The sequence below is a fragment of the Equus przewalskii genome, chromosome 9, assembly GCF_037783145.1.
Source record: "Equus przewalskii isolate Varuska chromosome 9, EquPr2, whole genome shotgun sequence".
Classification (NCBI taxonomy): domain Eukaryota; kingdom Metazoa; phylum Chordata; class Mammalia; order Perissodactyla; family Equidae; genus Equus; species Equus przewalskii.
The window spans coordinates 9,319,881-9,347,345 of record NC_091839.1 but is presented as its reverse complement, the minus strand read 5'-3'; the positions used below and the strand labels follow the sequence as shown (position 1 = coordinate 9,347,345).

The 27,465-nt window shown below is 56.3% G+C and overlaps 1 protein-coding gene across 4 annotated transcripts in view; it reads right to left on the bottom strand.

Annotated features, from left to right (window-relative positions):
- The window catches only part of SIPA1L3 (signal induced proliferation associated 1 like 3), a 93,023-nt gene that overhangs the window by 37,500 nt on the left and 28,058 nt on the right, over window positions 1–27,465 (bottom strand). For all 4 annotated transcript variants that reach the window (XM_070557636.1, XM_070557637.1, XM_070557639.1 and 1 more), the window contains exons 8-12: window positions 22,665–22,939; window positions 15,993–16,244; window positions 15,196–15,333; window positions 5,863–5,990; window positions 371–489 (exon numbers count right to left, since the gene is read on the bottom strand). In XM_070557636.1, coding sequence (XP_070413737.1) covers window positions 371–489; window positions 5,863–5,990; window positions 15,196–15,333; window positions 15,993–16,244; window positions 22,665–22,939 — 912 coding nt within the window. The remainder of the gene's footprint in view (window positions 1–370; window positions 490–5,862; window positions 5,991–15,195; window positions 15,334–15,992; window positions 16,245–22,664; window positions 22,940–27,465) is intronic.

The window sequence follows — 27,465 nt, the reverse complement described above, 5'->3', positions numbered from 1 at the left end:
GCTGCCTGTGACCCAGGAAGCAGGCCCTCACCAGACACCGAATCTACCTGTGCCCTGGCCTTGGACTTTCAGCCTCCAGAACTGCGAGAAATAAATTTCTGTTGTCCCTAAGCCACCCCAACCGTGGTATTTTTGCTACAGCAGCCCGAGCTGGGAAGACACCTACCACGACAGACGCAATAATGAGAAACTGGCTGGTTCTAACTCCAGACCAAGCATTTAGCTCCTCGGCTAGAGTGGACGGTGGCAAAGGGGGAGGACGCGTGGCACTCAGGGGCCCCGCCCAGAGGAGGCCATGCCCCACAGCACTCAGCTCACTTAGCTGGCAGTCCCAAAGCCCCAGGGTGGGGCGCGCGGGGCCCAGACTCACTTTGGAATGCCTGTTGGGGGACTCTTTGCCTGCCGCGTCCTGCCTGGAGGTGTGCTTGCTCCCGCTGCTTCCGGCCATGGCTGAGAGCCGGGCCTGGGCGGGCACGTGCCACAGAGGCTCTGCAGGAAGAAAGGAGACACAGCAGCGGTTAGAGGTGACGCAGGCCGAGGAATGTGGCCTAGAGATATTTTGATGGTCCCACCCTCTGCCAGCCCGCTGGCTCAGCTCACCAGGGCCTTGACCCCATCTGCTCCCGTCCTGGGTGTGAGACTCAGTAATGGAATATTTACTGAGCACTTTCCACTGTGCCAGGCACCACTCCAGCGTTTCACATGGTCCACTCATTGATGCCTTTCAGCAACCTCCATCACCATCCCTAAGGGAGGCTGTGCACACGGCCATCCTTACAGGCCTTCAGACTGTTTTGTAAATTCCTTGTTCACATTCTCTACCTGTTTTTCTATGGGGTTGACTGTCTTTTATCTTACTGGCGAATAGGACTCTTCATATAGGCAAGGTAGCAATCCTTTGTTGGTTAAACGTGCATAACGTTTTTAAAAAAGGAAAACGGCATCATAACAAATGTCCTACAACTTGATTTTTCACTTTACGATATACTTACACTTGCCTTTCGCTTTGCTGCTTCGTAACACATCCTCACGCAACTGAACATGTGGTCATCTTATTTTTAAGAGCTGCACGGCATTCCAGCACGTGAATGGACATCGGTTACTTAACCAGTTTCCTACTGATGGATGTTTAGGTTATTTTCCATCTTTTCTTTGCAACAAGGTTTTAGTGGCCTTCCCTCTACATGCAACTTGGAGCAAGCGTGGGACGCGTCTGGGACAGAGTTCTACAAGTGGGCTTGCTGGTTCAAACGTGAAGTGGGTTTAAAACCATGACGGCTGGCGTGGGTGTAAATTAGTCTAGACTCCCAAGGCTGGTCAGTGTGCCTGACCTGAGCATCTGACCTTAAAAAGCAAAACAATGACCCAATGGAAGGCTAGTCAGTATCGATTAAACTTACAAATGCACTAACACAGCATCTGAACCAGATGGTCTCACCCCAGAGCCCTCACTTTTGATCACTGCCGCGTTTACGATACTCATCAGTAACGATGATTGTTACGAAGCCAGTGTCCCGGGTCAGCAGCATGACCTTGCCGCGTCCTCTCAATAACACTGTGAGGTAGGGACAGTCCCAGTCCCACAGATGAAGGAGAACATCAGGCCGCAGGGGTTAAGGAACTGGTCCGAGGTCTCCCAGTGAGAAGGGCTCAGACCTGAGCTCGTGACCCCTGTGCCCTCTGTGCTTCCCCAACACGACACCACGGGTAACGAAGACAATCAGGGCTTGACAAGCAGCAGCTGTCATGCTCCTGGTGACAGGGGGGTCCTGTGCTGAGGGCTGGGCAGGTGTGATCTCACTGGGCCCCAAACTGCCCTGGAAGGAGAGACACCTAGGACGTCTACTGCCGAGGAGGGATCTGAGGTCACTGTCAAGGTCACATGGCTGACCCAGAATTCCCGCCAGGCCTGTCAGAGCCTGTGCTTAGAGCCATGCAGCCCCAGGGTGCTCTGGGCCCACGTTCCTTCCTGCTGGGGGAGGTTCCCGCTCTGGGTGGGCCGGGCAGGGTGCTCAGGGCCACCGCAGAGAGTGGCCTGGCTGGTACAGTGATGGGTGTCACCGTCTGTGTGGCTTTGAGTCGGGAACCACAGATACGAGAAAGCGGGGAGGCTGGCCGTTTTGTCTACCTACTCCACGTCTGGAGTGGGGTTTCCTCTTTGGAGCATCCCACGGGTACAGGAGGTACCCGTCCCCTGGGAGGCAGCCAGACCACGCTGGGAGACCAGGTTTCTCCTGAGAGCCAACCCCGTGCAGTCATGTGCAAAGCCTTCCAACCACCTACAGCACCAACGACTCCCACATTTCTGTCTGGCCTGGACCTCTCTTCGACTTCAGACTCATATATATGGCTGCCTCACCACCTCCAGTGGGGTGTCTACTGGGCACCTCCCACTGGACACGGGCAAAACCAAAATCTTCCCCCAAACCTGCACCTCTCACCGTCCTTCCTGCTCAGTCCATGTGGCTCTGACCTTTCAGCTGCTCAGGCCACAGCATCCTTGACTCCTCTCTCTACACCCACAGAGGCATCAGGGAACTGTCGATTCGACCTTCAAAGGACCAGATCCAGAACCAGCCCATCTCTCCCCCATACTGTCCCCACTTGTCAAGAATCTGGAGCCTGAGGGACCCTGTGAACACCTGAGTTGGATCCCATGCCTCCCCCGCTCAGAAGAACTGAGCCCTGTGGCTCCTGTCTCACTCTGAGCACAAAGTCGCAAGGTCCTCCCCCGTGCTCTGTCCCCGTCACCTGCCTGACCTCGCCTCCCACCACTTCTCTGCCCCACACGGCCCTCCTCTCGTCCCTCCAGCTCCAGACTCACTGCTGCCCCAGGGTCTTCCACTAGCTGATCCCTTCCATGGAAGGCTCTCCTTCTAGTCTCGCCTCAAATGTGATTTGCTCAGAGATTCCGCCAAACTCTGTCAACCTCTCTCTTGGCCTGTGTTAGTTTCCACTTGACATGCGACATTATTGGTGATTATTTTATCACCACGTGCCCCCGTGTACTGTCCATCTCTCCTACCAGACTGTCAGTTCCAAAAAGGCAGGAGGTGCCCGTCTGGCCCACACTGTATCCCTGGCACCCAGCCTGGTGGACATCATTAGTGACATGTCGAAGGAACCGAGGGATGAAGGCCAGTCTCCTTCTCCTCTGGCTCTCCCAGTGTCCCTGGCTCTGCCCTTAGCAGGCCCTAATTCTGGGCTGTTCACTGTCGTCTGGACTGGCCACCAGTGACCTTCCCTTTAACACCTTTAACACGGGTGACAGACACGGATTTGGTTGTGAGAGAGGTGCTGAAACTGTGCCCGGGCTTGGACTCCGGATAGCTGGAGACTCTGGGGCCACCTTCCCAACCTGGGTGCTCAAATGCCTGGGAGACACTCACACTCCGTGGGTGAGACACTGCGGGTGGGGTCTGCAGGTGGGGGAGGTTAAGGAGGGTTCTAGAACCCAACAGGCCTTGATTCAAATCCCAATTATGCTGCTCACCAGCAGGGACCCTGGACACGTGACAATCTCCCTGTGCCTCCTTTTCCTCATCTCGAGAACGGGGCAGCCCTAGTGCCCACTCTGTTGTGTTCTGGGATGAGGAAATAAGTGCACAAACCTGGGTTGCTGTGACTATGATTATCATCATCTGAACAGCTGTGCAAGCCCGTGTCTGTCATGTTGTCAGATCCCTGCCCCTCACCTGACCACCTTTTATCTGAGTCTGAACACATTCTAGACTGCGTGATGATTTCCAAACACACACTCTGTGTGTGTGTGTGTGTGTGTGTGTCTGTAGGGGGGTTGTTAGTCAACTTACAACAAGGTCCCAAGGAAGTGAGAGGGGCACCAAGCTCCAGGGGACAGAAGAGAGGAGAAGGGAAGAACAACGGTGGGTTTCTGTGACACCTTATTTAAGGCCCACGGTAAGTGCTGGAAAAATTTCCTCCCTGTTTTAATGAAATCTCTAAGCAACACTTTTCTTTTATTAACTGGGTGGAGAAAAAAAAGATCCGTATCTGTCTGTGTCGGAGCAAAGATTGCGGAAGTGCTGGCAGTGATGGGCAGGACCCAGCGCGCCGAGGAGAGGAGCATCCCGTGTCCGCAGGCCCTGGGGGCAGTGCGGGGGGTGGGGGGGCAGGGGCAGGGCTGGGAGGGTGAGCTGCTGGCCTCCAGTCCAACCATTTTCCCCGGTTTAAGGGAACCCCGGGGCCAGGGTACTGAGGCCTTCTCCAGGCCGTTGACCCCGGGCCGTGCAACCTCCTCCCTACCCGACAGTGCCCGGGGAGCCAGTGACGCGCCGGCACGGCCAGCCCCAGGAGCTGCCTGGAAATTCTCGGACATCCCCTAAGTGGACACGTCCGTCCCCTCCCCCTCCCACGTCAACACTCTCTGATACTTCCTTTCTTTTGAACCCACCCATTCATCTGGTGGTTCTCAGACTGTAAAGGAACTGCAAGTTTGCTATGTGAAATTATGTTTAAAATATTCCCCTAAGGAGTACATGCCCACGAGCAGTAATTACATCAAGGAGAACGAACAGATGAGGAGATGCTCATCTCATCAGACGGCAGAAAAACGGAAACTAAAACCACAACCTGCTACTACTCTGTGCCCCCCAGAATGGCTGGAATGTAAAGGTTGGTGAGGGGGCCAGCCCAGTGGCACATGGGTTAAGTTCGCACACTCCACTTCAGCGGCCTGGGGTTCACGGGTTTGGATCCTGGGCGCGGACCTACACACTGCACATCAAGCCATGCTGTGCTGGTGTCCCACACACAAAACAGAGGAAGATGGACACAGATGTTAGCTCAGCAACAATCTTCCTCAAGCAAAAAGAGGAAAATTGGCAAAAGATGTTAGCTCAGGGCCAATCTTCCTCACCAAGAAAAATAAAAAAAGAAAAAGAAAAAAAGAAAAGTCTGGAGAGGATACAGAGCAAATGGAACTCTTGGGTGTCACCGGTGGCAGTGTGAAATGGTTCGTCACTTTGAGAAACAGTTCGACAGTCTCTTACAAAGTTAAACATGTGGCCCAGCAATTCCTCTCCCAGGTACACACTTACAGAAATGTGAGCTTGTGTTCATCAAAAGACATGTGTGAGAATATTCCCCAGCGGCACTATTCTAAGCAGCCCCAAACTGGAAACAACCCAAACGCCCATCAACACTAGAGCAGAGTCATAAAGGGTGGGCCATTCATCCAATGGAACGCTACTCAGAAACCGCGTTGCTACACACTGTCCCGCGGATGACTCTCACGGACACGACACTGAGCCCAGCAGCCAGCAGCACACACATGATGCAGCCGGCGGAGCCTGCAGCCCATAAACTTCAGCACCAGGCAGGACTGGGTTTGGCTGTGAGGAGCAGGAGTGGGGGGCCCTCGGGGTGCTGGTTGGGAGGGGCATGGGGGCTCTTGGGAGGCTGGGTGTGGAACGCGGGTGCGTCACTTTGTGATGGTATCACACGGGATGCTCAGCATATGCTGTTCGTCTGTAACAGTTGGAAAACAGCACCGGAGGCTTATGGAAGGAACAGCCTCACAACACCGTCCTCCTGAGAGCACCGCTTTTAGTCCTTTTCATCGCTGTCTCCTGGTGGTCACCACCCCACGTCACACATCTGTGCTCTGGCTGCTGACTGACAGTGCTGGCAGAGGCCGTCTGCTGAGGCCGTCTGGATGGATCAGGACCCGGCTCACCGGTCCCCACGGCTCTCCCGGGTGACCTCTCTAGTCTCACATGTGGCTCCTGCAGCTTTTCTGTGTTTTATCCATGACTGACAGGCGAGGGGCGTCCCCCGTCAGACTGTAAGGGAGGGGTGTGCAGGGCGAGGTCGGTGGGCACGGCTGGCCTGGGGGGGCCTTACCTGGCTTCTGGCGCTCCATGGTGCTCTCCTGGCTGGTCAGGCCGCCCGAGGAGGAGTCGCCGCTGGACGTCCCATCGTGGCCGAAGTGGGGATCAAAAGACAGCAGTGGGTGAGGGGCGGCCGCATACCTGCAGGGGAGTGAGAGGAGGTACAGGCGGGTGAGGACGGCTGTGTCAAAACCACCTGAGCCCCGGGCTTGTCCCCTGGGGGGTTTACGCACAGGAGGCTCTGCGAGGAAGGAGAAAGCAAGGCTGGATGAGTAAGCCTGGAAACCTGCTATTAACCGAGGGTCAGGAATGAGTCTCGCCTGGGACTCCCGCCAGGGAGCTGGTGGTGGCAGGGAGCGCAGGGCAAGGCGGGTCCTCAAGGAAGGAGGGGCAGGAGCCACTTGGGGCCACCGCCCTACCCGTGGGCTCCTGGAGGATCCTGTTTCTTGGCTGCAAAACGGGGTGAGCTGTTGTCAGCAGCCCCCGGGGCCTGTTGGGCTCCCCCTTTCTCGGGTGGAACAGAGCAGGATAAGGAGTGTTTGCAGGCACAGGAGGCCTGGAGCCGGGCAGGATGGGGTTCAAACCTCATCACCGCCTCTCATCCAGCCAGGGACAGACAGTCACTTTCTAGCCTGGAGACTCAGTTTCCCTAGCTGTCAGAGGCAGTCACAGTAGGCCTTTCCCTATAGAACTGAATGACATCCAGGGTGCCCAGCACTGGGCCTGAGGCTGATACGACACAGGTGAGCTGGGACAATGGGCCCACGGGCCAGAGCTCTGCGCGTCCCTCTGCCGGAGGAGAGCACAGCTGTGCGCTCACGCCTCACAGCGAGGCAGATCTGGGCTCAAACCCCTGTTCCGCCTTGCAAGCCATGTGACCCTGGTCCGCAAGCCTCGTCGAGGTGAGCCGCAGTTTTCCCATCTGAAAAATGGGATAATGACATTTTCCACCTCACAGGGTCACAGAGCGGAGGAAACAGTCGTCTCCCAGACAGACTCTCCTGGAGGCTGGCTCTGCTCACCCACAGGCCAGGGCGGAGACCGAACGGGGGAGGGGCCCCCGTGGCCTCACCCCCCGGAAGCATCCTCCATGCCCTGACGTGAATCCTCTGGGCGCCTCCCAACGTCCATTCACCTCAGCTCAGAGTCAGTCATGCCAGAAACCCTGCTCCCCGCCCTGGCTTGGTTTGGGCACAGGCAATAACACAATTTGGCTAATGAGATGTGAGAGGGTGTGAGTTTTTAAGATTCCCACAAAATATTTCTGGCTTTTCCCCTGGCAAGCACATGGCAGGAGGGGACCCCTGAGATAGGTGGGGGGGCCGTGCGGCTGGTTCTCGTCAATGAGCCGTGAGGGAAGTGACTCGGAGATGGAGGCTGCCCCGGTGGCCTGGGTTCTGAGACATCCCCTGCCAGCCAGCAGTGGAGCTGCACCCTGGGAGGGAAATAAACCTTTGTCAATTTAAGTCACTGAGATTTTCAGGTGCTTGTCACCTGGCATAACCTGACTGATATGGGAGAAATCGGCTACAAAAGTCTCTTGCTTCTAAAAGAGATGGCCTCTCTTCTTCATCTGGGCGTTGCTGGTCCAGGCAGAACACCGCGAGCTGCTGTCAGCCTCCGGCTGCCAGTCTGAGGATGAGGTCATGGCTGCGGGTGAAGAGGGGAGGTGGAAGGAACCCGGCCCTCGGTAAAGTAGTCGAGATGCTGCCTTAACCCTCCCCGGGCCTGCCCTGCCGCTGAGCCTCCTGTCCTGTAAGATAACAAATTCCTACAATGCTTGAGCCAGCCATATCTCGGTTCCTTGCGGCCAGAAGCACCCCATCGACACAGGCCCCGTACTTTGTGGCGTTCCTGAGCCTCGACGAGTCAAGCCCATATGGTGATCACTCGTCTGGCTGCTTGTGTCTACACTTGCCACTTGGGAGGGTGATGCAGTGGGACCCCCGACATCCAAAAGAGGAGTTAGCCGACTTCTCCAGGGTCACCCCGCCAGCCCCAAGCCAGGCGGTCTCCGCAAAGACTGACTCTAAAGACCTCCAGGGCAGCAGAGGGCGGCTTCAGAGACGCACTGGACTTTCTGAAAACTCGTCTCTGCTCACCTGCCGAGAAAACACATAACATCCCCCCTCCCAGACATCACCTCTGATGCCTCCCGGAAAGGAAGACAGAGCCAGGACGACAAAAGCATAAGCAATCTTCAGCTGACCGGTTGACTTCGCAGCCAACTGCCTGGTAAAGTGTGGCTCCTCCATAGCTGGAAATGGAAGTGTTGATGTGCTCGTTCCATTTTCTCAAAGGCTCTCCATCAAATCCCGAGCACGAAAGGAAAACAGCAGCAGCGGCTGGGGTCAGCCGGAGGAAAGAGGAAGGTATGAGGGGCAGGTGCTGCATGCGGCTCCCCCGAGATCCCTCCCCTCCCCGCCTTTGCCACCGAATCCCAACTGCACCCAGGGCAGCAATGCCATCAGTCAACGGACTACATTTCCCAGGCTCCCTTGCAGTTCCGGTCAATGAGATAAAAGTGCTGCCCGTGACGTGACTTCCAGGAAACCTCTGGAAGTGCGCTCTGGTGCCTCTGCCTCATCCTCTCCTCCAGGCTGAAGACCAGGAGGACGCAGGCCAAGGACGGCACAGCATCGGCGACGGGGAGACTGGCTCCCTGACAACACGGGAGGAAGTAACTATCTCATCTGAATCAACATTTTCTGTATCATGAAGGCAAACCTAATCCCACGCAGCACAGAGGAAACGGCCAGGACAGACACGAACGAGGGCACAGGCCTCTCCTGAGGGCAGGGCTCCAGCCTGCAGTCACTCTCCCACACCGATCATGGACCAAAGGACGGGTGAAGCACAGGCTGACTGGGGAGAGGGTGGAAGGACGGTGTGGCCATCGTGGGCTGCCACGCCAGCAGCCCTCAGCTGCCGCGTCCCTGCAGGTGGAGCCCCGATTCTGCTCTGGCAGGCATCCTTCTGCCAGGTGACTGGAGTCAGTCCTGATGGTTTAAGACAGTCATGCAGGCGACCTTGCCAGGTTTGGTTCAGGGATGGGCAAGTGACCCAGTCCCTTCACTCTCAAAAGCAAAGAGAAGCTCTTCTGTCTTCCTCTGAAGGGCACTGGTTTTCTTGGGGCCACAGAAGCCATCATGGGTCACGAGTGCAGCCAGGTCCCTGAGGACTGCCCTGCAGAATTTAACCAGCCATACATCTCGGGACTTCTTATTATGTGATGATAAATCCCTCCAATGCTTCATGCCTTCTTCTTCTTTTTTTTTCCTGAGGAAGACTTGCCCTGAGCTAACATCTGCTGCCAATCTTCTTTTCATATGTGAGCCATTGCCACAGCACGGCACTGGTGAGTGGTATAGGTGTGCGCCCAGGAACTGAACCCAGGCCACCAAAGCGGATGCACTGAACTTAACCACTAGGCCACCAGGGCTGACCCTTCATGCCTTCTTGAGTTAGGTTTTCTCTCACAGAGAGCCAAATGCCTCCTAACTGCGGTACCACTCTTTAAGGAGCTGACAGAAAAATACAGAGGGGAAAAAAAGCCAACTAGGCAATCTGATGAGCCAGGGTCTGGGGCCTGGTCTGGCCCTGCAGGCTGGGTGAGCCGGGCACATGATCTGTCTTAACGCTGTCCCGAGTGCGGTCTGCCCATCCTGCATGCAACGGGGCAAACTCCTGAGGGCAGCCAGCGACCGCCAGCCTCTGTCACCAGCCACTGGCCCAGGCCCTCCTCTCGGCAGCACTGGTCTCAGCACCGCTCGGACACGGACGTTCCATGTGTGAGCAGACGCGCAGGGCGAAGCCACCCGCCCATGCTCACGGCTCACGGGGCAGGCCACTGGCTCACAGGGCAGGCCATCTCGCCACCTTGTCCTTCAGTAAGTTTGAGATGGGCCACGGGATAGGTTCTGTCCACAAGGGCCTTTGTGCTCCTAAAAGCCTGGCAAGGAGAAGCCTTCAGCAGGAGACAGAGGAGCCCAGAGGCGGAAAGGTCCGGCTTGCGTCACACAGTCTCCAGGATGGCAGGGGGCAACTGTGCAGCAGGAACAGGGCTACGGAGCTGAGGCCTAAGGCCACTGAGGCAGCCTGACCTGCTCCCAGGCCTCTTACCACAGGCTGGTGACAGCCTAGGAAAGACACTTCTGGGGGTTTCAGGGATGAGCTGTGCCAGGGATATCTGGCAAAGCTTGGAAGCTAGCTACGGACAGAGATAAAAACGCGGAGGCTTGGGCCGCGGAGAGCAGAGCCAGGCTCCACTGGAGCTCTGGGAAGGGACGGGTGGGCAGGGAAGAGGGAGAGGCCCAGGAAAAACTGCTATGTTCCCACTTGTCAATGCCAGAGAGCCGGAAACACAGACACAGCCACCGAGGGTCGCTGTGGGCAGGGACCGCATCAGGGACAGTGCATGTCGCCTGGATTCGGAGGATGCGCTCAGAGCCCTTTGGGCGGGCAGCACAGCTCTGGGATCAGGGTGAGCCCCCTGAGTCACATGCCTGGCTCTGCCACTTCCTGGAAGAGTGACCTTGGCCAAGAGGATTCACCTTGTCGAGCCTCAGTTTCCCCTCCGTGAAATGGGATAATGAACCACCTACTCGGGGAGCCGCTGGGAGCACTCGCTGAGACCATACATACAGATCAATGGAACAGACTGGAGAACCAGAAACAGACCCACACAAATGTGCCCAATTAATGTCTCCTTCCAACGGATTTTCGCTTTAAGGAGCAAAGGCCATGTGGTGGAGGAGGGAGAGCCTTCTCAGTAAACGGACATCTGTAGGCAAAAAAGGGAACTTCACCCTAACCTCTCACCTTATGCAAAAATTAACTGAATGAAATTAACTTAGGATGGATCATCATCTTAAATGTAAAATGGAAAACAATAAAATTTTCAGGAAAAAACATGAGAAAATCTTCAGGACTAAGAGTTCTTAGACTTAACACCAAAAGCACGATCCGTAAAAGAAAGAAAATAATTTGGACCTCATCAAAATTAAAAGCTTCTGTTCTGCAAAAGATCCTGTTGGAGCCGGCCTGGTGGTGTAGTGGTTAAGTTCGCGCACTCTGCTTCGGCAGCCTGAGATTTGTGGGTTTGGATCCTGGGTGTGGACCCATGCACTGGTCATCAAGCCATGCTGTGGCAGTGTCCCATGTACAAAACAGAGGAAGATAGGTACAGATGTGAGTTCAGCAACAACCTTCCTCGAGCAAAAAGACTGACAACAGATGTTAGCTCAGGGCCAATGGGCCAATCTTCCTCACACCAAAAAAAAAAAAAAAAAAAGGGACCCTGTTCAGGAACTAAAGACTGGGAGAAAATATTTGCAAATCATATATCTGATGAAAGACTTGTATCTAGACTACACGAAGAACTCTCCAACACTGAAAAACACTGAATCCAATGAGAAGACGGCCAACACGAGGCACAGACACTTCACTCAAGGCACACACAGTTGGCAAATAAGCCAGGAAGATGTTCATCGTCATTAGCTGTTCGAGAGACACAATGAGCACCATTACAGACCTATCGGAATGGGCAAAACAAAAAACTGCAATGAGACTAACGGGGGCGAGGATGCCAAGAAAGTGGATGGCTCCTCACTGCCGTGGGAATGGGAAACGCTCCGGCCGCTCGGGAGGGTGGTTTGCCAGTTCCTTTTAAAACTAAACACGGACTTACCACACAGTAAGCAGTGGTATTCTTTTTTTTTCTAAACACTTCTCTACACGCAATACAGAAGGGTCGGCCAGCCCTTCGCGGCAGTAACCCTGCCCTCCACTTGCCAAGTGGCACTTAGAGCCACCCCCCACCCCAGCTTTACTGAGGCATCACTGACAGATAAAACTGTAATATATTCCCAGTGCACCATGTGACGGTTTGATATACGTCTATACTGTGAAATGATTACCACAACCCAGTTAATTAACACATCTATCACAGTTACCCTTTTTTGGGTAAAAACACTTAAGATCTACTCTCTTGGCAGATTTTAAGTATATGCTACACCTTTATTAACTATAATCCCAGTGCTGTTCCTGAGACCCTCAGAACTTAATCCATCTCATGACTCAGAGTCTGTACCCTGGACCAACACTCCCCGTCCCACTCGCGCCCCTGGGGAACCGCCACTCTGCTCTGTTTCTCTGAGTTCAACTTTTTTCCTGATTCCAGATACAACTGATACCATACAGTATTTCTCTTCCTCTGTCTGATTTATTTCATTTAATGTAACGCGCTCCAGGTCCATCCACGTCGTCACAGATGGCAGGATTTCCTCTTTTTAGGGCTGAATAATACTCCACTGTGGGCATGTGCCACATTTCATTTAGCCATTCTTCCACTGATGGACACTGAGGTGGTTTCCTCAACTTGGCAAGCAACTGTATCCCTGGGCATTTATCCCAGAGAAATGAACACTTATTTTCACACGTGTTCAGAGCATAAATATTTATAATAGCCCAAACCCAGAAACTACTGAAACATCCTTCAACGGTGAATGGTTAGCAAATTCTGGTACCTCTGCACCATGGAACGCACTCAGTGGCAGAAAGAAATCGACTACAGATACGGGCGACAAGTTGGGTGAACGCCAAGGAAATTATGCTGAGTGGAAAGCAACCTCAAGAGGATACATACGATAAGATTCCTCTTATATAATAACATTCATGAAACAACAATTAAAGAGAGATAGAACAGATGAATGGGTGCCAGGGGCTGGGGTGGGCGAGGGATGGGTGTGGCCATAATGGGGTGGCAGGAAGAGGTTTTGTGGTGATTATACAACAGAGTGTCTTGACTGTGGGGGTTACATAAGACTACACACGTGACAAAACTGCACAGAGCCACACACACACGCGTGTGCATGCGTAACTGGTAAATTCTGAATGTGTTCTACGGATCGCACCAAGGTCCACATCTTGCTCGGTCTTGGATTACAGTTACACAAGATGTTAATACTGGGGGGCTGCGTGAAGGGTCCATGGACCTCCCTGTACATTTCTCTGCAATTTCCTGTGTATCTATAATTATTTCAAAATTATAATAATAAAGGTGGGACACCAAGACTTTGAAGTGAAAAAAAAGGAAAGCTCCCTGGGGCAGCAGTAGCGTCATCCCCGCCACCTCTGTTCTCGGGCCACCTGCCACATCCAGCCTCTGCCCTGCAGCCCTTGCCCAGGGGTCTCTGCGCCCTGCAGCCCCCATGCTCCTCTGGTTCCTCCCGAGTTCCACACCCTTTTGCTCATTCACGTCTGTGGCCTCTGCTCTGTCTGGAATGACGTCCTTCCTCCTCTCTGCAGCGAACTCCTACTGATCTCTCAAAGCCCTGCACGAATGTCACCTCCTCCAGCAGCCAGCCTAGACCTCCAGGGTGGCAGGCTCCCTCCTCCAGGGCCTGAGTCTGAGCACTTTCCTCAGGGTGCACATCTCTTCTAAGACCCTCTCTCCACCAGTCAGCGCTCTGCCCCGCGGAGCCCCGGTGAGTGGGCAGCTCCAGCATTTCTCCCGGCACATGGCACACAGAAGCCCTGGAGAGCCCGTGCTGACAGGAAGCTGACTGGCAGCTACCAGAAGAGGAGAGAGGGGGTATGTTTCCCCTGGTTTTACAGCAGAGGCTTGCGATCAAACGATGGTTAGTGGGGCAGCTCTCAGAGTGTTCCCTCGATGGCAATGTTGGCATCGCACGCTCTGCTCCAGGCCGACCAAGCCAGAAAGCTGGGGGTGGGGCCCAGGCATCTGGATGTCGACCAACCCTCCCTCCAGGTGCTTCAGAGGCAGGCCCACTGGCCGAGGGCACTGATCCCCGGCCTCACGGCAGGGGCTTTAAGGAAACAAATTCACTCCATCCTTTCATCACACACATACCAAGGATTCACCATGTGCCAGGCCCTGTGCTGCATGATGGTAACGCAAAGATGGACAGGGAAGCCTAGATCCTGGGGAGAGGGCTTGCTCTCAAGAGCACGCATGCGTGTAAACACACACACACACACACACACACACACACACAACTGGGCTAACAGAATGGAGAGCGCTCACGGCCACGGTCGGGAAACACACAGGGAAGCGAGGGGCAGGGCACAGACCTCCCCGAGTGCCGGGGGAGGTTCAGGGCAGGCTTCCTGGAGGAAGAGCACCAGTGGGGTGAAGAGCATGAAGAACTTCTAGGAGGAGGGAAGAACATGAGGAGGGCTCTGAAATGCCGACAGCCTGCTTAGGAGACTGGAAGCGGCCAGCGTGGCTGATGTGCGCACCACACACGGCTGGCGAGGCGGGCAGGGCCTCGCTGGCCACGGGGAGGCGCGCAGGCTGTGTCCTGAGGGCTCTCAGATGCACGAGAGGGGTCTGGAGCAGGGGACAGGTGTGGCCAGATACAGAAAGAGCCCTCTGGCCGCTGTGGAGGGTGGACCAGAGGTGAGACGAAGGCCGGGGCCCAGGCAGGAGCCAGAGCGATGGGGGGGACGGGGTAGAGACGCTCTGAAGACTAACGGATGGACCGCAGGAGGGGGAGGAGGAAGGGAGGCATCCAGACGAGGCCCACAGCTCGGGCCCGAGGACAGGGGAACGGAGGAGCTGAGGCAGCCGGAGAGCAACCTGGAGAGTCTGGGTTTATTGGGAGGGCCCTGGGGAGCCATGGAGGAGTTGGGAAGATCCCTCAGGCTGCCAGGTTGGCGGAGGATTCAAGGGGGCAGGACTGAAGCGTAAAAGGCCATGAAAACGGGGTAATGCTGGTGGCCTGGTTTCGGGAAGCGGGGCTGGAGAGTTAGATGAATGGCTGTGCTGGAAGGCGGATGGTCTTGCTCAAACAAGTGATACAGCTGTCAAGAAAATGGCAACCGGGGCTGCCCTGTGGTGTAGTGGTTAAAGTTTGGCATGCTCTGCTCTGGTGGCCTGGGTTCAGATCATGGGTATGGACCTACACCACTTGTCAGTCACACTGTGGCAGCGACCCACATACAAAGTAGAGGAAGACTGGCACAGATCTAGCTCAGGGTGAATCTTCCTCAAGCAAAAAGAGGAAGGTTAGAGACAGATGTTAGCTCAGGGCAAATCTTCCTCAGCAAAACAAACAAACAAACAAAAAAAAGTAAAGAAAAACAAAAAAGAAAATGATAACCAAAATTTTGCTGCAAGGAAAGCCGACGGTGAGCCCTGCCTGAGTCGCTTGGCCCTAAATCTTAGGAGACACAGCCAGTCCTCCTGTTGGCCCTCTGACGACCTGCAGAGATCTAGAAACCCCATAAAATGGCAAATAAACTTGGGGGGTATGTGCGTTTCCTGCAGAAGAAGGATCCCCAGATTTCACCAGATTCCTTAAGAAGATGAAGAGAATCTGACCTTTCAGGGGATGGCTTGTATCTTGCGTAGGTGGCTGAGCCGGGGGTGGAGAAGCTCCCAGAAGGCTGCCGGTAGGGAGGGACTTTGTCGGCCCCTGCTGGTGATGCTGTGTAAGGGGTTTCTGGGAAGCTGACAGGCCTGGAACAGAGACAGGAGGAGGCCGGGAGTGAGTGTGGAGGCCACCCCTCTCCCCACAGAGGACGGACATACCAGGCCGTTCCCTCCGGCCCAACCACCTGCCACGTGCCCACCCCCCAGGGATGAGAGAGCTGCAGGGCACAGGGCAGCAGGAACCAGGACCACGTGCCGGCCCGCTCCCCCGGACACTGCCCAAGACGCTCTCGCCCGCTCCAGGGACGAGGCGAGACGACCTGCAAGCTGGATTCCCTCATTTTCTGGAAAGTTCTCCTTATCTTTTAACAGATTCAAAGGAATATCTGTAAGTTGTATGTCATCATAATGAAACGAACTCCCTGAAGCCACCAGCCAACCCCAGAACAGAAGGGCGGCAACGCACCCCCACCTGTGGGTGGCTCCTGTCCCCCTTCCCTGCCCCCCTAGAGCAGTCACCGTCCTAAATGGTGTGCTTTCAGTCCCCAACCTCTCAGGAAACAGAAAGTTCTCATTGCACGTGGCGTGGTGGCTGCACTCCCGGCCCTGGGCCCTTGGACGAGTCAGGGAGGGAGAGAAGGAGGCACAAAGGAGGAGGAAGGAGGGGGCTGCGGAGAGGAAGAGGCTGGGGAGAGAGGAGGGAGGGAAGGGCGAAGCGTGGGAGGGAGATGACGGGGTGACCTTACCTCTTGCTGTGCAGGGGCTGGGGCTCCCGGAAGGGGACCACAGGGGGCTGCTTCGGGGGCCGGCTCAGGGACTGGGCGTGGCCGGGGGTGGCTGGCGGGGCCCACTTGGAGGCTGGCAGCGAGTTGTGGGATGCGGGCCCACTCCACTGCCAGGGAGCGTTGCTGCGGTATGGGGGCCGGCCCCCGGGGGTCACGCTCTCCGGCTCTGCCTTGGGCTCCGAGGTATTCATGTCATAGGTCTCCGGCCACCCCCTGGAAGAGAAACCTCGTTACTTGGAAAGGCCCTGGCCCACCAGCGCACGTGCCTGAGCCCCGGAACACGGGGCTGGGACTGCCCGGTCAAGTCTGAACGGTGATGGCCCGTTTTCAAGGCCGCGTAGAGACCCTTGAAATTGGTCTGAAACTCACCAGTTTCAGAGTCCTCACCCGGGACGGGGCGCATCAGGAACTCTGACTGCCCGGCCCTCTCTAGCTCCTCTCCTCGCCTCTCCTCTCCGTCTCTCGTTTCCCTTCTCTCCTCTCCCTGACCCAGGCCTCAAGCCGGCCACTGTCCCCCATGGCCTGGCTCGGCCCCCCTTAGCAGTCCTCAGGGCCAGAAAGGCGGATGCCCTTGGAATCAAAGGATAGTATCTGCCTTGTTCCGAAGAAGCTCAAAGGCAGCTGGAAGAGGAGCAGGTGACCTACTTTGCAGGGTGGTTAAAAAAAAAAAAAGCCACAAAATCCAGAACCTTGAAATAGATGCAGAAGGGCCTGTGGCTCCCCCAAGACCAGGCTGCACAAGCACAGGCTCGGGCTGGAGGCGGGGGCTCCGCGCGCTGGCTGGCACTCTCTACCGCGGCTGCAGCGCAGCACGGTGGGGGCTCCGAGCCCGAGGAGGGGGCCGTGCTCACAAAAGCCGCCTCCCAGCGGCTGTGGGAGCCGAGCTCGGAGGAGCCCTGGGCCTGGAAGCTCTCCTGCCCCCGTCGAGGTGACCCTCTGTGGCTCTCCTGAGTGCCCGCAGCCCACGGAACTTTCAGGGCCACCCGGCAAAAGACCTGATGGGCTTGGTGGCTGGGAGGCCGTAGGCCCAGGACACAGCTACTCAGGAGTCATGAGAAGGTGACCCAGGGAGGCGCTCTGCACGGGGCCTGCCCCACTGTGCGCCCCGCAGTGTGAGTGGGAGCCGACATTCGGCAGCTCCTCCTGGCTCTCTCTCTGGGTTGGCAGGTGCTGACGCCTCACCAGGTACCAGGCGAGGAATGACAACAATGCGGATGGCCAACAGAGCCCGGGGACACAGCAGGCCAGGCGTGTGAAGGAAGGCACCATGCGGCGCCCAGGCAGTGCACGCACCGCGTCCGCCCGCCCGGCTTCCGCACCCTGTCTCGTGAGAACAGGTCTGTGCGCTCTGGGGGGGCGGGGGGCTCACCTCACTTCCTAGCTCCAGGTATGAGCACGTGACCCAGGCCTGGCCAATCAGAAACTCCTCTCCCCCAAGACACACCGCCCGGCCCAAGATGGGCAGGTGGCCAAGCAGGCCAATCAGAGACAGTAGCATCAGTTGTGGACCTGATCCGGAACTGCTGGGGGCAAAGATCTACATCCCTGGGGCTGCTGAGCTGGGGAGACCTGAGCCTGGAGCTCTGAGGAGGGGAGTGTGCCTGAGGACAACAGCGACCCAGCAAAGGGGACACGTGGGAGAGATTCCTCGTGAGGGCGCCTGAGCTCCTGCATACGGCCACAGCTAAATCGTGCCCGTCCCCTGGTCTTGTCAGGTACATAAGCCAGTTAAGTTCCTCTTTTGCTTCAACACGTTTGGGTTGGTTCTGTTGCTAGTAATGGGAGACCTGATTACCGCGTCACATTTTAGAGAGAAGTAAATTGAGGCACAGAGAAGTGAAGTAACCTGCCCAAGGTCACACAGCCGTAAGAGGTGGAAACTGGATTTAAGTATATTTAAGTTGACTCCAAAGCCCATGTTAGCCACCATGCCCACTGGCCCACTGTACAGTGCTGTGGGGACCAGTGGGCAGATTTCTTGGGTCCCCAACGTCTCCTCCAGTTACTGACAGCTTCACTTTTGGCCAGAAGCCCCTGGGCATGACCTCAAGGAGGGCCACAGCATCTCATCATCTTGAAGGCAGCTCAGAGGGGTGGCGAGCCAGGGCTCCTGGGCCGGGTGGCCATGGGGAAGGGATCTCCTTCCTGGAACCTGTTTCCTAATCTGTAGAACAAGGTGGGTGTGGGCAGTCTGGGAGCATCAGGAGAAAGCCAGGCCACGCCACCACCTAAGGAACAGAGCTGATGCATGCTGTCGCCACCTCCAGCCCCCTCTGCCCACAGCTACCTGCGGCTCCCACACGCTCAGAGGCCCAAGCCTCCCTTCCAGCTGCTGAGGTCCAACCACACCCAGCTGCGGGCTCGGAAACCAGCTCCTGCCCAGCATCTAAGTCACCCTGCGCACTCAGCAGGGGGACGCCGAGCCTGGGCCCCTCGGCTGCTCTGAGTCAGGATCCTCCTCGGGGCGGGGCCCAGGAGTCTGCATTTTACTGAGCTGCCCGGGATGATCTCGACACACGGAAAAGCCTGAGAAGCCCAGTTTGTTGACTGAGTTTTCGAATCGTTTTCAAAGATGAAAGGGGAACAACAGAGTGTCCTTGTCCTGTCTCTCTGTCCCCTGGTTTCACCCACCACAAGCAACCACAGCTTCCAGTTTCTTACATATCCTTTCTGAAATACTCTACGCAGATAAGAAATACAACTTAAAACAGTCATAAAAACTGCACCCTACAGCCCCGTGCACATCTGGCTTCCTTCTGCCTCAATTAACAGTGTTTCTCACCAGGTGCTCTCAGCAGTCACTTCATCGTCCCTAACCAGCCAATTCCTCCTCATCCCACGGCTGATGTGCCATCAGTCAGCCCCACGGATGGATATTTCGGAGGCTTCCCGTCTTCTCTCTACCAACAAGGCTGCGCTAAGGTTTCTGTCCTGCCTCTCGGGCGCGTGGGGAGCCGTGCGCGGGAGGGGGCCGGGCTCGCAGACCGCTCTTGCTCCCTGACTCCTGACAGCCCAGTCTCTGGGGGCCACGGCTCCTCTCTCACCTCTTCTACTCGCTCACTTGTGGGGTTTCAAGTTCCCTTCTCGGGGAGGAGCTTCCGACCTGCGACCAGAGGTCCTGAGTCCAACATAAGGGGACAAAAGCATCCTGGGATGGCCTCCCCCCTCAGGCAGCGACACACAGTGAGATGAGAACACCCCTCTGGAGCCTACTCCAGCACCCCAGGTCGCCATGACACATCTCAGCTGGGGCTCTGGGATGTCCTCTTGGCTCCCTGGCCCGGCCCAGCTGTGGCCCAGCGGTGCAGGGCTCACTCGAGAACCCCAGCCTGTGGCCTGGGGCTGGGGGCCGACCCCCTGTACTCTCCCCAGTTTCTAGAGAGCACGGGGTTGGACACATACCATGCAGAGAGCGCTGGTGGCAGTGACAGCCCTCTGCCCATGCCCACGCGTTACCGCGACGTTTGAGCCAGGAGGCCAGGGCTGCAGCGAGAGGCTGGCGGGACGCAGAGCTGGGGTTATCAGCTCTGCAAATGAGGTCAGCCAGACGCCTCTGCGTTTGAGGAACAACAGAACCCATGCAAGTCCCAACCCACGCCAGCCCTGCAGACGGGAGACCCTGTCTCGCAGCCGCCTTGTAAAGGGAGCAGGATGCTGGCTTTCGCCTAAATAGGGCAGGGAGCGGAACGCATCTGTCTGGTCACACCCTCCCTGGCCTGTCACCCCAGAGCCGGAGAAGGGAGCCTGCACACTCTGACTTCGCTTCAGCGGGTCCCTACCTGCAGATCCAGGGGCGGCTTTCCGGCCTCTTGGGCACACATTTTGGGACAGTCACCTGACAGGCGAGCGGGCTCATCGTGTGCACACATGCGGGTGTGAGCGTGTGTGCAGAGCAAGGAGAGGAGGCCTGCAGGGAGCTCGCCGGGGGGGGGGGGGGGTTACCTCAGCTGGACTCGCTGCTGCAGGGCTGGGAGCGGGTGTGGCTCCGAGCAGAGGTGGAGCTGGCCCTGGAAGAGGCGCCAGAGGTCGGGGGACCGGGGTGTGCGTGGGGGTGGCCAAGCCCTTGGCTGCAGAGTCCAGGCCTGCCCACACTGTCCCCCGCCAAGTTCGGAGCAGAAGGACCCAGGAAGCGGGGAGGGAGCACTGCATTCAGAGCCGCGGAGCAGGATGGAGACGGCAAAGTGGGTTGAGCTCTGCTTTGCCGCTTTCTATCTGTACAACTCTGCACAGGGGGCTGGGCCACGCCAGCCTCGGTTTTCTCATCTGTGAAGTGGGGATCACATCAGCCCTGTGAGGTCACGTGTGTAAACTCTTGGTGTCCCCTCACTTCCTGCCCTCCTCCTGGCTCCCTTGGCTCTAGCCACACAATCAAGGGCTGCTATCCTCACCTCGGGCCTTTGTGATGGCTCCCCACTCCCCCAGGCCTTCCCTGACCACGCGTCCATTGTCAGGCCGGGCTCTTTATCTTCCTCATGCCCTGTGACTCTAGAGCGCCCCCTGCGGGCCCAATGCAGACCTACGTGGTGACAAGTCTCCTCTCCAACCTCGCAACCACCTTCGGGGAAAGCATCTGTCATCTTTCCCATTTTACAAATGAAGGAACCGAGGCACAGAGTGGGGAGGCCACCTGCCCAGGGACACAGTTAAAAAGAGGAAGAGCCAGATTCAAACCCAGACCACCTCACCTAGGAGCCGCTTTCTCACCACGCTCAGCCGCCTCCCGCTTCTGCAGCAGGAAATCACCTTATCTGCTTCCTTGTTTACTGTTTGTCTCCCCCAATCCATCCATTAGCTCCCGGGGGCCAAGGCCTTCACCGTCCTCTGTGCGGCTGTGTTCCAGCACTCGGAACCTGTCTCCAGTCACCTCTGGAGGTTGCTAGGGTAGCCATTTATTCTTCTAAACACTGCCTTTATCCTGCCTTCTCTGCATCAATGACGTCTCAGAGTCACCGAGAGTTACTGAAAGAAAGCTCATTTTGGAAGAATTCCAGCCAACCAACGAAGGAGGACAGACAGAACTGAGAGCATCGCTCATCTGTGGCCCGCAATGAAATACCGGATCTAGCAGTGGTCACGAATGGCCGCTGACAGCCGGGGGGCCGTGTGTGATGATGGAGCGGGCCGTGTGTGATGATGGAGCGGGCCGTGTGTGACGATGGAGCGGGCCGTGTGTGACGATGGAGCGGGCCGCCATCACCTGCACCCTCTGTCTGCCCTTAGTCTCCCTCACAGAGGGAGAACCAGACACGTGGTGCCTCCTGACGGACACACCCGGGAAGTGTTGTTGCCAGAAGGACTTCAGCCAGAATCAGATCAAGCTCCCACATGGAACTCCAGTTTACGGGAAGTATGCGTGCTGGAGGAACCGGTTCGGGGACACCACGGGGATGCAAACAGCTAAACCCAGAAGTGGGAAACTCTCAAGGACAAGGGACCTGGCTTCTTTCCAAAATAAACGGCAAGGAAAAAAAAAGAGGGAGGGGAAACTAAGAGATTAAAAGGAGCCTGAAGAGACCCATCAACCAGATGCAATGGGAGGAGCCTGGTTAACAAACAATCTCTCTGCTACAACAGAAAGCTAAAGAGAGGAGTGGGTGACACTGACTTAGCAATAATTTTAAAAAGGTCCTGAGTGGGGAGCGATAGGTTCCAAGGCTGGGATTGCTTTAAACGATCCCAGGTGGGGAGACGTGGAGATAAAACACAATAAACTGGCCCCGTGCTGGTAACTGTCGGGACAGGGGGCTCCGTGTACTGTGAATGTTTGCAAGGTTCCATTTGAGAGATGAAGCAAAACGAAAGAAACAAACCCTCCACTGACTTCCCACTATGCTGGAATAATAAACCCAAGCTCATCACCGTGTCCATATGCTCCCCCCATGTCTGCCCCGTCCCCTCTCCCAGCTCTCACCCCTGCTCACTCTGTTCCAGCCACACCACCTCCCTGTGCCGCAGGGATGTGCCCCACACACATGCGCCTCAGAGACTGTGATGGCTGGCTCCTGTCTGGGACCCATTGGCCTGGAAAACCACATGGCCGCCTCCGCCTGGGAGCCCTCACTGACCACCCATAAGGGGCTCTCCCGCCACACGACAGGCCCTTTTCTCTAACCCGCTCTAATTTTCTCCACCCCGCTCTAATTTTCTCCTGAGACCTCATCGCTGCCTGGTCCCACATCATTTATCTATTTAATTATTGCCCATCCCTCCCTTTAGAACACAAATCCCAAGGGAGCAGGCACTTTGTCACTGCTGTGTCCCCAGCACTTCCAAGCGGAGCTTGAACATGGCACGGGCTCCATAAACGTGAGCTGAATGAATGAATGAAGTGCAGTGCGCCCTCGGGCAGGTGACTTTTACTGGGGTGTGCGTCATCTAGAAGATTCAGACTAACAAGGGCGCCCACCCCATGAGGCTGTTGTGGTTACACAGGATAACCTGCATACGGAGAGCACAAGCCAGAACTGGCCTGTGTAAGTGTTCCATGGACGTCGACCCCCAGCCCCGTTACCATCACCACTGTCTGCAGGGTGAGAAAGGCCCTCGAGTGCCAGCTGAGTCGGGGCGGCCTCATGCCAGCACTCTGGGAGCAGCGAACCCCACCCGGCTCCCGGCTGCAGGGGACCCCCTTACCTGCGGGGCGTGCCGTCGTCAAACGGCGGGATGATGACCACCTTGACGGTGACCGAGGTGCGCAGCAGGTCGATCATCTGGTCGTGGGTCAGCGTGACCACGGCCACCTTGCAGATCTCCACCAGCCGGCTGCCTTGCCGGAGGCCAGCCTGCCAGGCAAACCCGTAGTCCTCCACCTCGGCCACCGTCCCGTCGTACTTCACGTGGAAGCCCAGCTGCCCGAGCCCGTTCCGCCTCAGGGTCATGTCCACCGTCTCCCAGCCGTTGGTCATCACCTGCGGGCAACAGGCGGGATCCAGCCTCAGAGGCTGTTCCGGGTCAGCTCTTTTGCAAGACCCCCAGCCAGATTCCCTCCTCTGAGGCCAGAGACCCTGCTGACCCCCACCTGGGGGTGCCAGCGTACAGGAGCACAAACAGCCTCCCAGTCCCAGCGGGGACTCCTGACTCTGGGGGATGTGGAAATGCAGCTACATGGCTCACTAACCCGAAGAGGCCACGCTCTCCAAATGCCCCCGCCTCCATCCTGCCCCGGGGACAGCGGGGTTGCACTCTCGGTCCGCTCGTGGCTGGTGGGCTCAGGGACCTTTTTGGCCAAGGGGTGGTGAGAGGAACTGGTGCGTCCTCTGGGCCGGGGCACTTAACTGCCAGTCTGAGACCCTCCGGAGCCTCTCCCCTCTGCCACAGCCACTGGGACTAGTCCAGATAGTGGCGGTCTGGCCAGCTGGGGTCCCGGAGTTAGAACAACGTGGAGCAGAGGCCCCAGCTGAACCTAAGATGGATGTGTAGTGTGGGCAAGAGATAAACCTTTGTTGCTAAAGCCACTAATACGTATCCTGACTGACAGAATGTTTAACCAAAGAAAGCCGAGAAACAACAGACCAGCGAGCCTGGGATCTTTTCTAGGCTGGGGGCTCGCGCTGTATTCTTTACTTCATGACATCATCTTTAGAGGCACAAAACTCACTCCCGATCTCCCAACCTGGAGCCGACCAGACACATGGGGTCTTGCCTCCAATTTATTCCTTGCTTCACAGGTGTAAGGTTTTCCTCTGGATAACGTACTACCATAGATACGAGGACCTGCCAAACACAAGCACCAGTGCTTCAGCATGCCCTTAGGGACGCCTCCTCATCTTAGGATAGAACGATCACCTTAAGAAGCTATGGCTCTTACAGAAGTTGCGTCACGCTCTGCCTGTCCTTTCCTAGAACCGTATCAAGGAAAGAAAACACGTGATGACGGTTCGCATTCCCCGTGAGAAGCCATCCATCCCTGGCTAGAAAGGCTGTTTCACGTGCCTATCAGAGCGGGGGCTTTCACACTTTACTGACCACCACCCACAGTAAGAAGGAATTCTATGTCACAAGCCATGCTATGCATTCACACATTTACACACACAGCCATACACACAAAATGGTCCACGCATTCCGGATCGATGCCATTCCTGAGCGGGCAGAAGGGAATGAGAGTTTGGATGGGAAGGGCTTACCTGAAGATGTGGTCCCATCTGTGTGGTCCCTGATCTGGATGGGGAGAATCTGGGGGGACGCGTAAGCCGGGAACCACGTCCCCCAAAACAGCACTTACACTTACCCTTACTCACTGGATGTACTCTGACACTTTTATTCTTTCCCATCCAACCCTTGAAAACTGCCAATTGAGACCCAGTAATTGATTTCATAGCACCATTTATTTATATGACAATAAGGAATTATTGTTAATTCTTTATGTACGATAATGCCAAAAGTTATTCTTTTAAGAGTCTGCATGTTTTGGAGCTAAATGTTGAAATGCTCACAGATGAAATGATAGGATGTGTAGGATCTGTTGCAAAGTAAACGGGAGGGAAGGGAAGAGACAGGACTGGCCACGGGCTGAGCTGCGGAAGCTGGCGATGGGGTTAGGAGTCCGTGACGCAAGTCCCTCTTCTTCGTGTATGTTGGGAATTTTCCATAAATAAAAATTCAAAAAACTGGTTTGAACGAAAAGCCTACTATTTAGTGCCTCGAAAGAGAAAGTTGTGACTGGCTTTGTCCTAGCCCATTTCCTCTGCTTTGGGAGTCACAATTCTTTGAAGCAGTCACCCTTGTGTGCAAAGAATTTGCTGTGGGCTACAGAGAAAAGTGCTGTGTGTCCCTGCCTGTGACTGAGGAGGCCACACAGCCCTGGGCGTCCGGGCTGTCCTGACGGGGAGGGCCTGACCTTCCAGAGGCCCGGCCAGCTCAGACACTGCCGCGGCAGGGGCTGTCGACTGCCTTCCGTTCTCCATCTCCCCTCCTTCCTTTTAGGAGTAAGATCCCCCCACACACTGCAAATCAGAGTTTTGATGGGCACAGGGTCACCTAGTTGGGGACGACATTTCTCAGCTTCCCTCACAGCTGGGTGTGGACACAAGACTTGGTTTTGGCCCACAGGATACGGGCAGAAGCGATGGAAGCTTTACTTCATGTTCTTAAAAATGACACGGCTTGCCCTCCTCGCTCATGCTTTCTCCCTCCCCACAGACGGGAAGATGGATGTGGAGTGACTCCGCTCTGACCACGCAGACAAGCACGACATCGAAGCGAAAGCAGGAGCACAAGACAGAAAGGACAGGAGTCCCTGGGCTTCCCCGCCAGCCCCGACCAGGCGCAGCGCCACCTCCCAGAAGAACCTCCCATCCTCCTTCAGATCTGGGATTCTCAGGCTCTCTCTGAGGAGCCTGGTCTGTGACGGCGCACTACACCTGCTCTGCGTCATCTTAAACAGGGGACAGCGAGCTGGCGGGTTAACTCCTTGGCTGCTCTGTCTCTCAGCGTCCTGGAACCTCTGTCCCCTTCGCTCTGGTAACAAACTAAAGGAAGCACCACCCGAAGAGGAGAACCATTCTCGATGTTTACGAGGTCCCAGAACGGCCCCGGCACAGGGAGCACCTTCTGAGCCCAAACACACAAGCCAGGCCAAAGGAACCTCGGCCGCGTCATGTGGCCACACAGGCCCAGGTCCCCTTTTCAAAGCTCATTTTCCTGGGGACTGATCTTAGTGTGCCGGGCACCGGTCAGGCCCTTTATAAGCTCAATTAGGCTAACATCTCACTTAGGAGGTAGGTTCCACTAATCTGCCTATTTCACAGCTGCGGAAACTGGGGTGCTGACCGCCGTCCGAGGCCACAGAGCAGATCCGACTCCTGAGCTCGTGCCTTCAGCCACTGTGCGCCCTGCTGCTCCCCCTGCCGTTTATGCTTTTATTTACTTCCCCCTCATTCTTCAGGACGATTCTTATGGATCGTTCTAGTCTCAGTTTATAAGTCATTTCCTTGGGGAGGGCCCCCAGCCGCTTGGTGGGGAATGTCAGTGGGACGTGGGCTGGAGGACATGGCCAAATGGTGCACTCAGGCCCCCTCTAAAGCGGGCACCCAGCACTCAGCTTCAGCTGACCATGGCGCGTGCAGACCCAGGCCCAGCAGAGCCCAATCCCCAGCTTTTCAAGACAGGCCAGAATGCAAGATTCCCGTGAAACCCCCTGAATGCTGCTTTCGGAACTAATTAGATGTGTCTGGGGCTGCATCCCACCCACCAGTCTGAGACTGTCCCCCCATGACAGGTTCCCCTGGCCTCCGACGCTCCCCTTTGTGACCTGCTGGCACCTGTAATTCCTTGTTCAACATCTGCCTCGGATGGGAGCCCCAGGAGGGCAGGCCCAGGCCACCGTGGTCACTGCTTCGTCCCAGCACTGCCCAGCCCAGGCCAGGCACATCATAAAACTTCACAAATGCAAGGTGCTTGAGTCCCCATTCTGCTGGGGGAGGGCGTGGACTCCTCGCCCTGGAGGCCTCCACAAGGGGAGAGACTCGCTGTTAGGAATCGTTTAAGAAGACGGTCTCTGTCACCACTCCCAGCCTCCTGGCTCCTCGGCGGGCCCTGGGGCACTGAGACTGAGGAGGCTGTGGGGATGTGCTCTACAAGCCCCGCGCCAACAGTAGGCAGAGGGCAGGCGTGGGATGGAGTGGCACAGGGAAGATGTGGGTAAAATGTCCTCTGGCCCGGTGCCTGGCATGGTCACTGCTCAAGGAATGCAAGCTGCTGTCAGGATTTGGGGAGGAAGAACGCCCTCATGTCTAAGAACCCAGGCACTGAACCCACTCTGGGCCCTGGGCAAGTCGCTTTGCCCCTCTGGGCCTCAGTTTCCTTATCTGTGAAGTGGGAATGAAAATGGTATCTCCCTCTCTTGATTTTTGCAAGGAAGGAATGCAAGGTCGTGCAAGATGCTGGGCAGGGCCTGCCAGTCAACCTCTGTAACTGTTCCTTCTCGCAGCAGGTGGGCACACACTCTGTACACGGTCACTGAGCGTCTACTGTGTGCCAGGTGCTGGCCCGGGTGCTGGGGACATGGTGGGGGTCCATGAATATAGGAATACATGTCAGAGAGTGGGAGGTGCCACGGAGAACATGAAAGCAGGGAAAGGGGGGGTTAGATTCCCAGGGCCAAGTCGGGGAGGAAGGTTTGCAATTTTAGGTAACAAGGTCTCACTGACAAGGTGACGTGTGACTAAAGGCCTGTAGGAGAGGAGGGAATGAGCCATGTAGGGGTCAGAGAAAGCGTTCCAGGGAGAGGGCACAGACAGTGCAAAGGCCCTGAGGCTGGATGCCTGCCGAGCACAGTCAGGAAACGGAAAGGTCTGAGTGCCCAGAGCAGAGACCGAGTGATGGGAAGACGAGGTCAGCATGGAGCCAGATCACACAGGGCCTCGCGGGCCACCGTAAGAACCACTGCTCTCACCTAGGGGGAGCTGAGGGTTTGAGCAGAGCAGTGACGTGATCA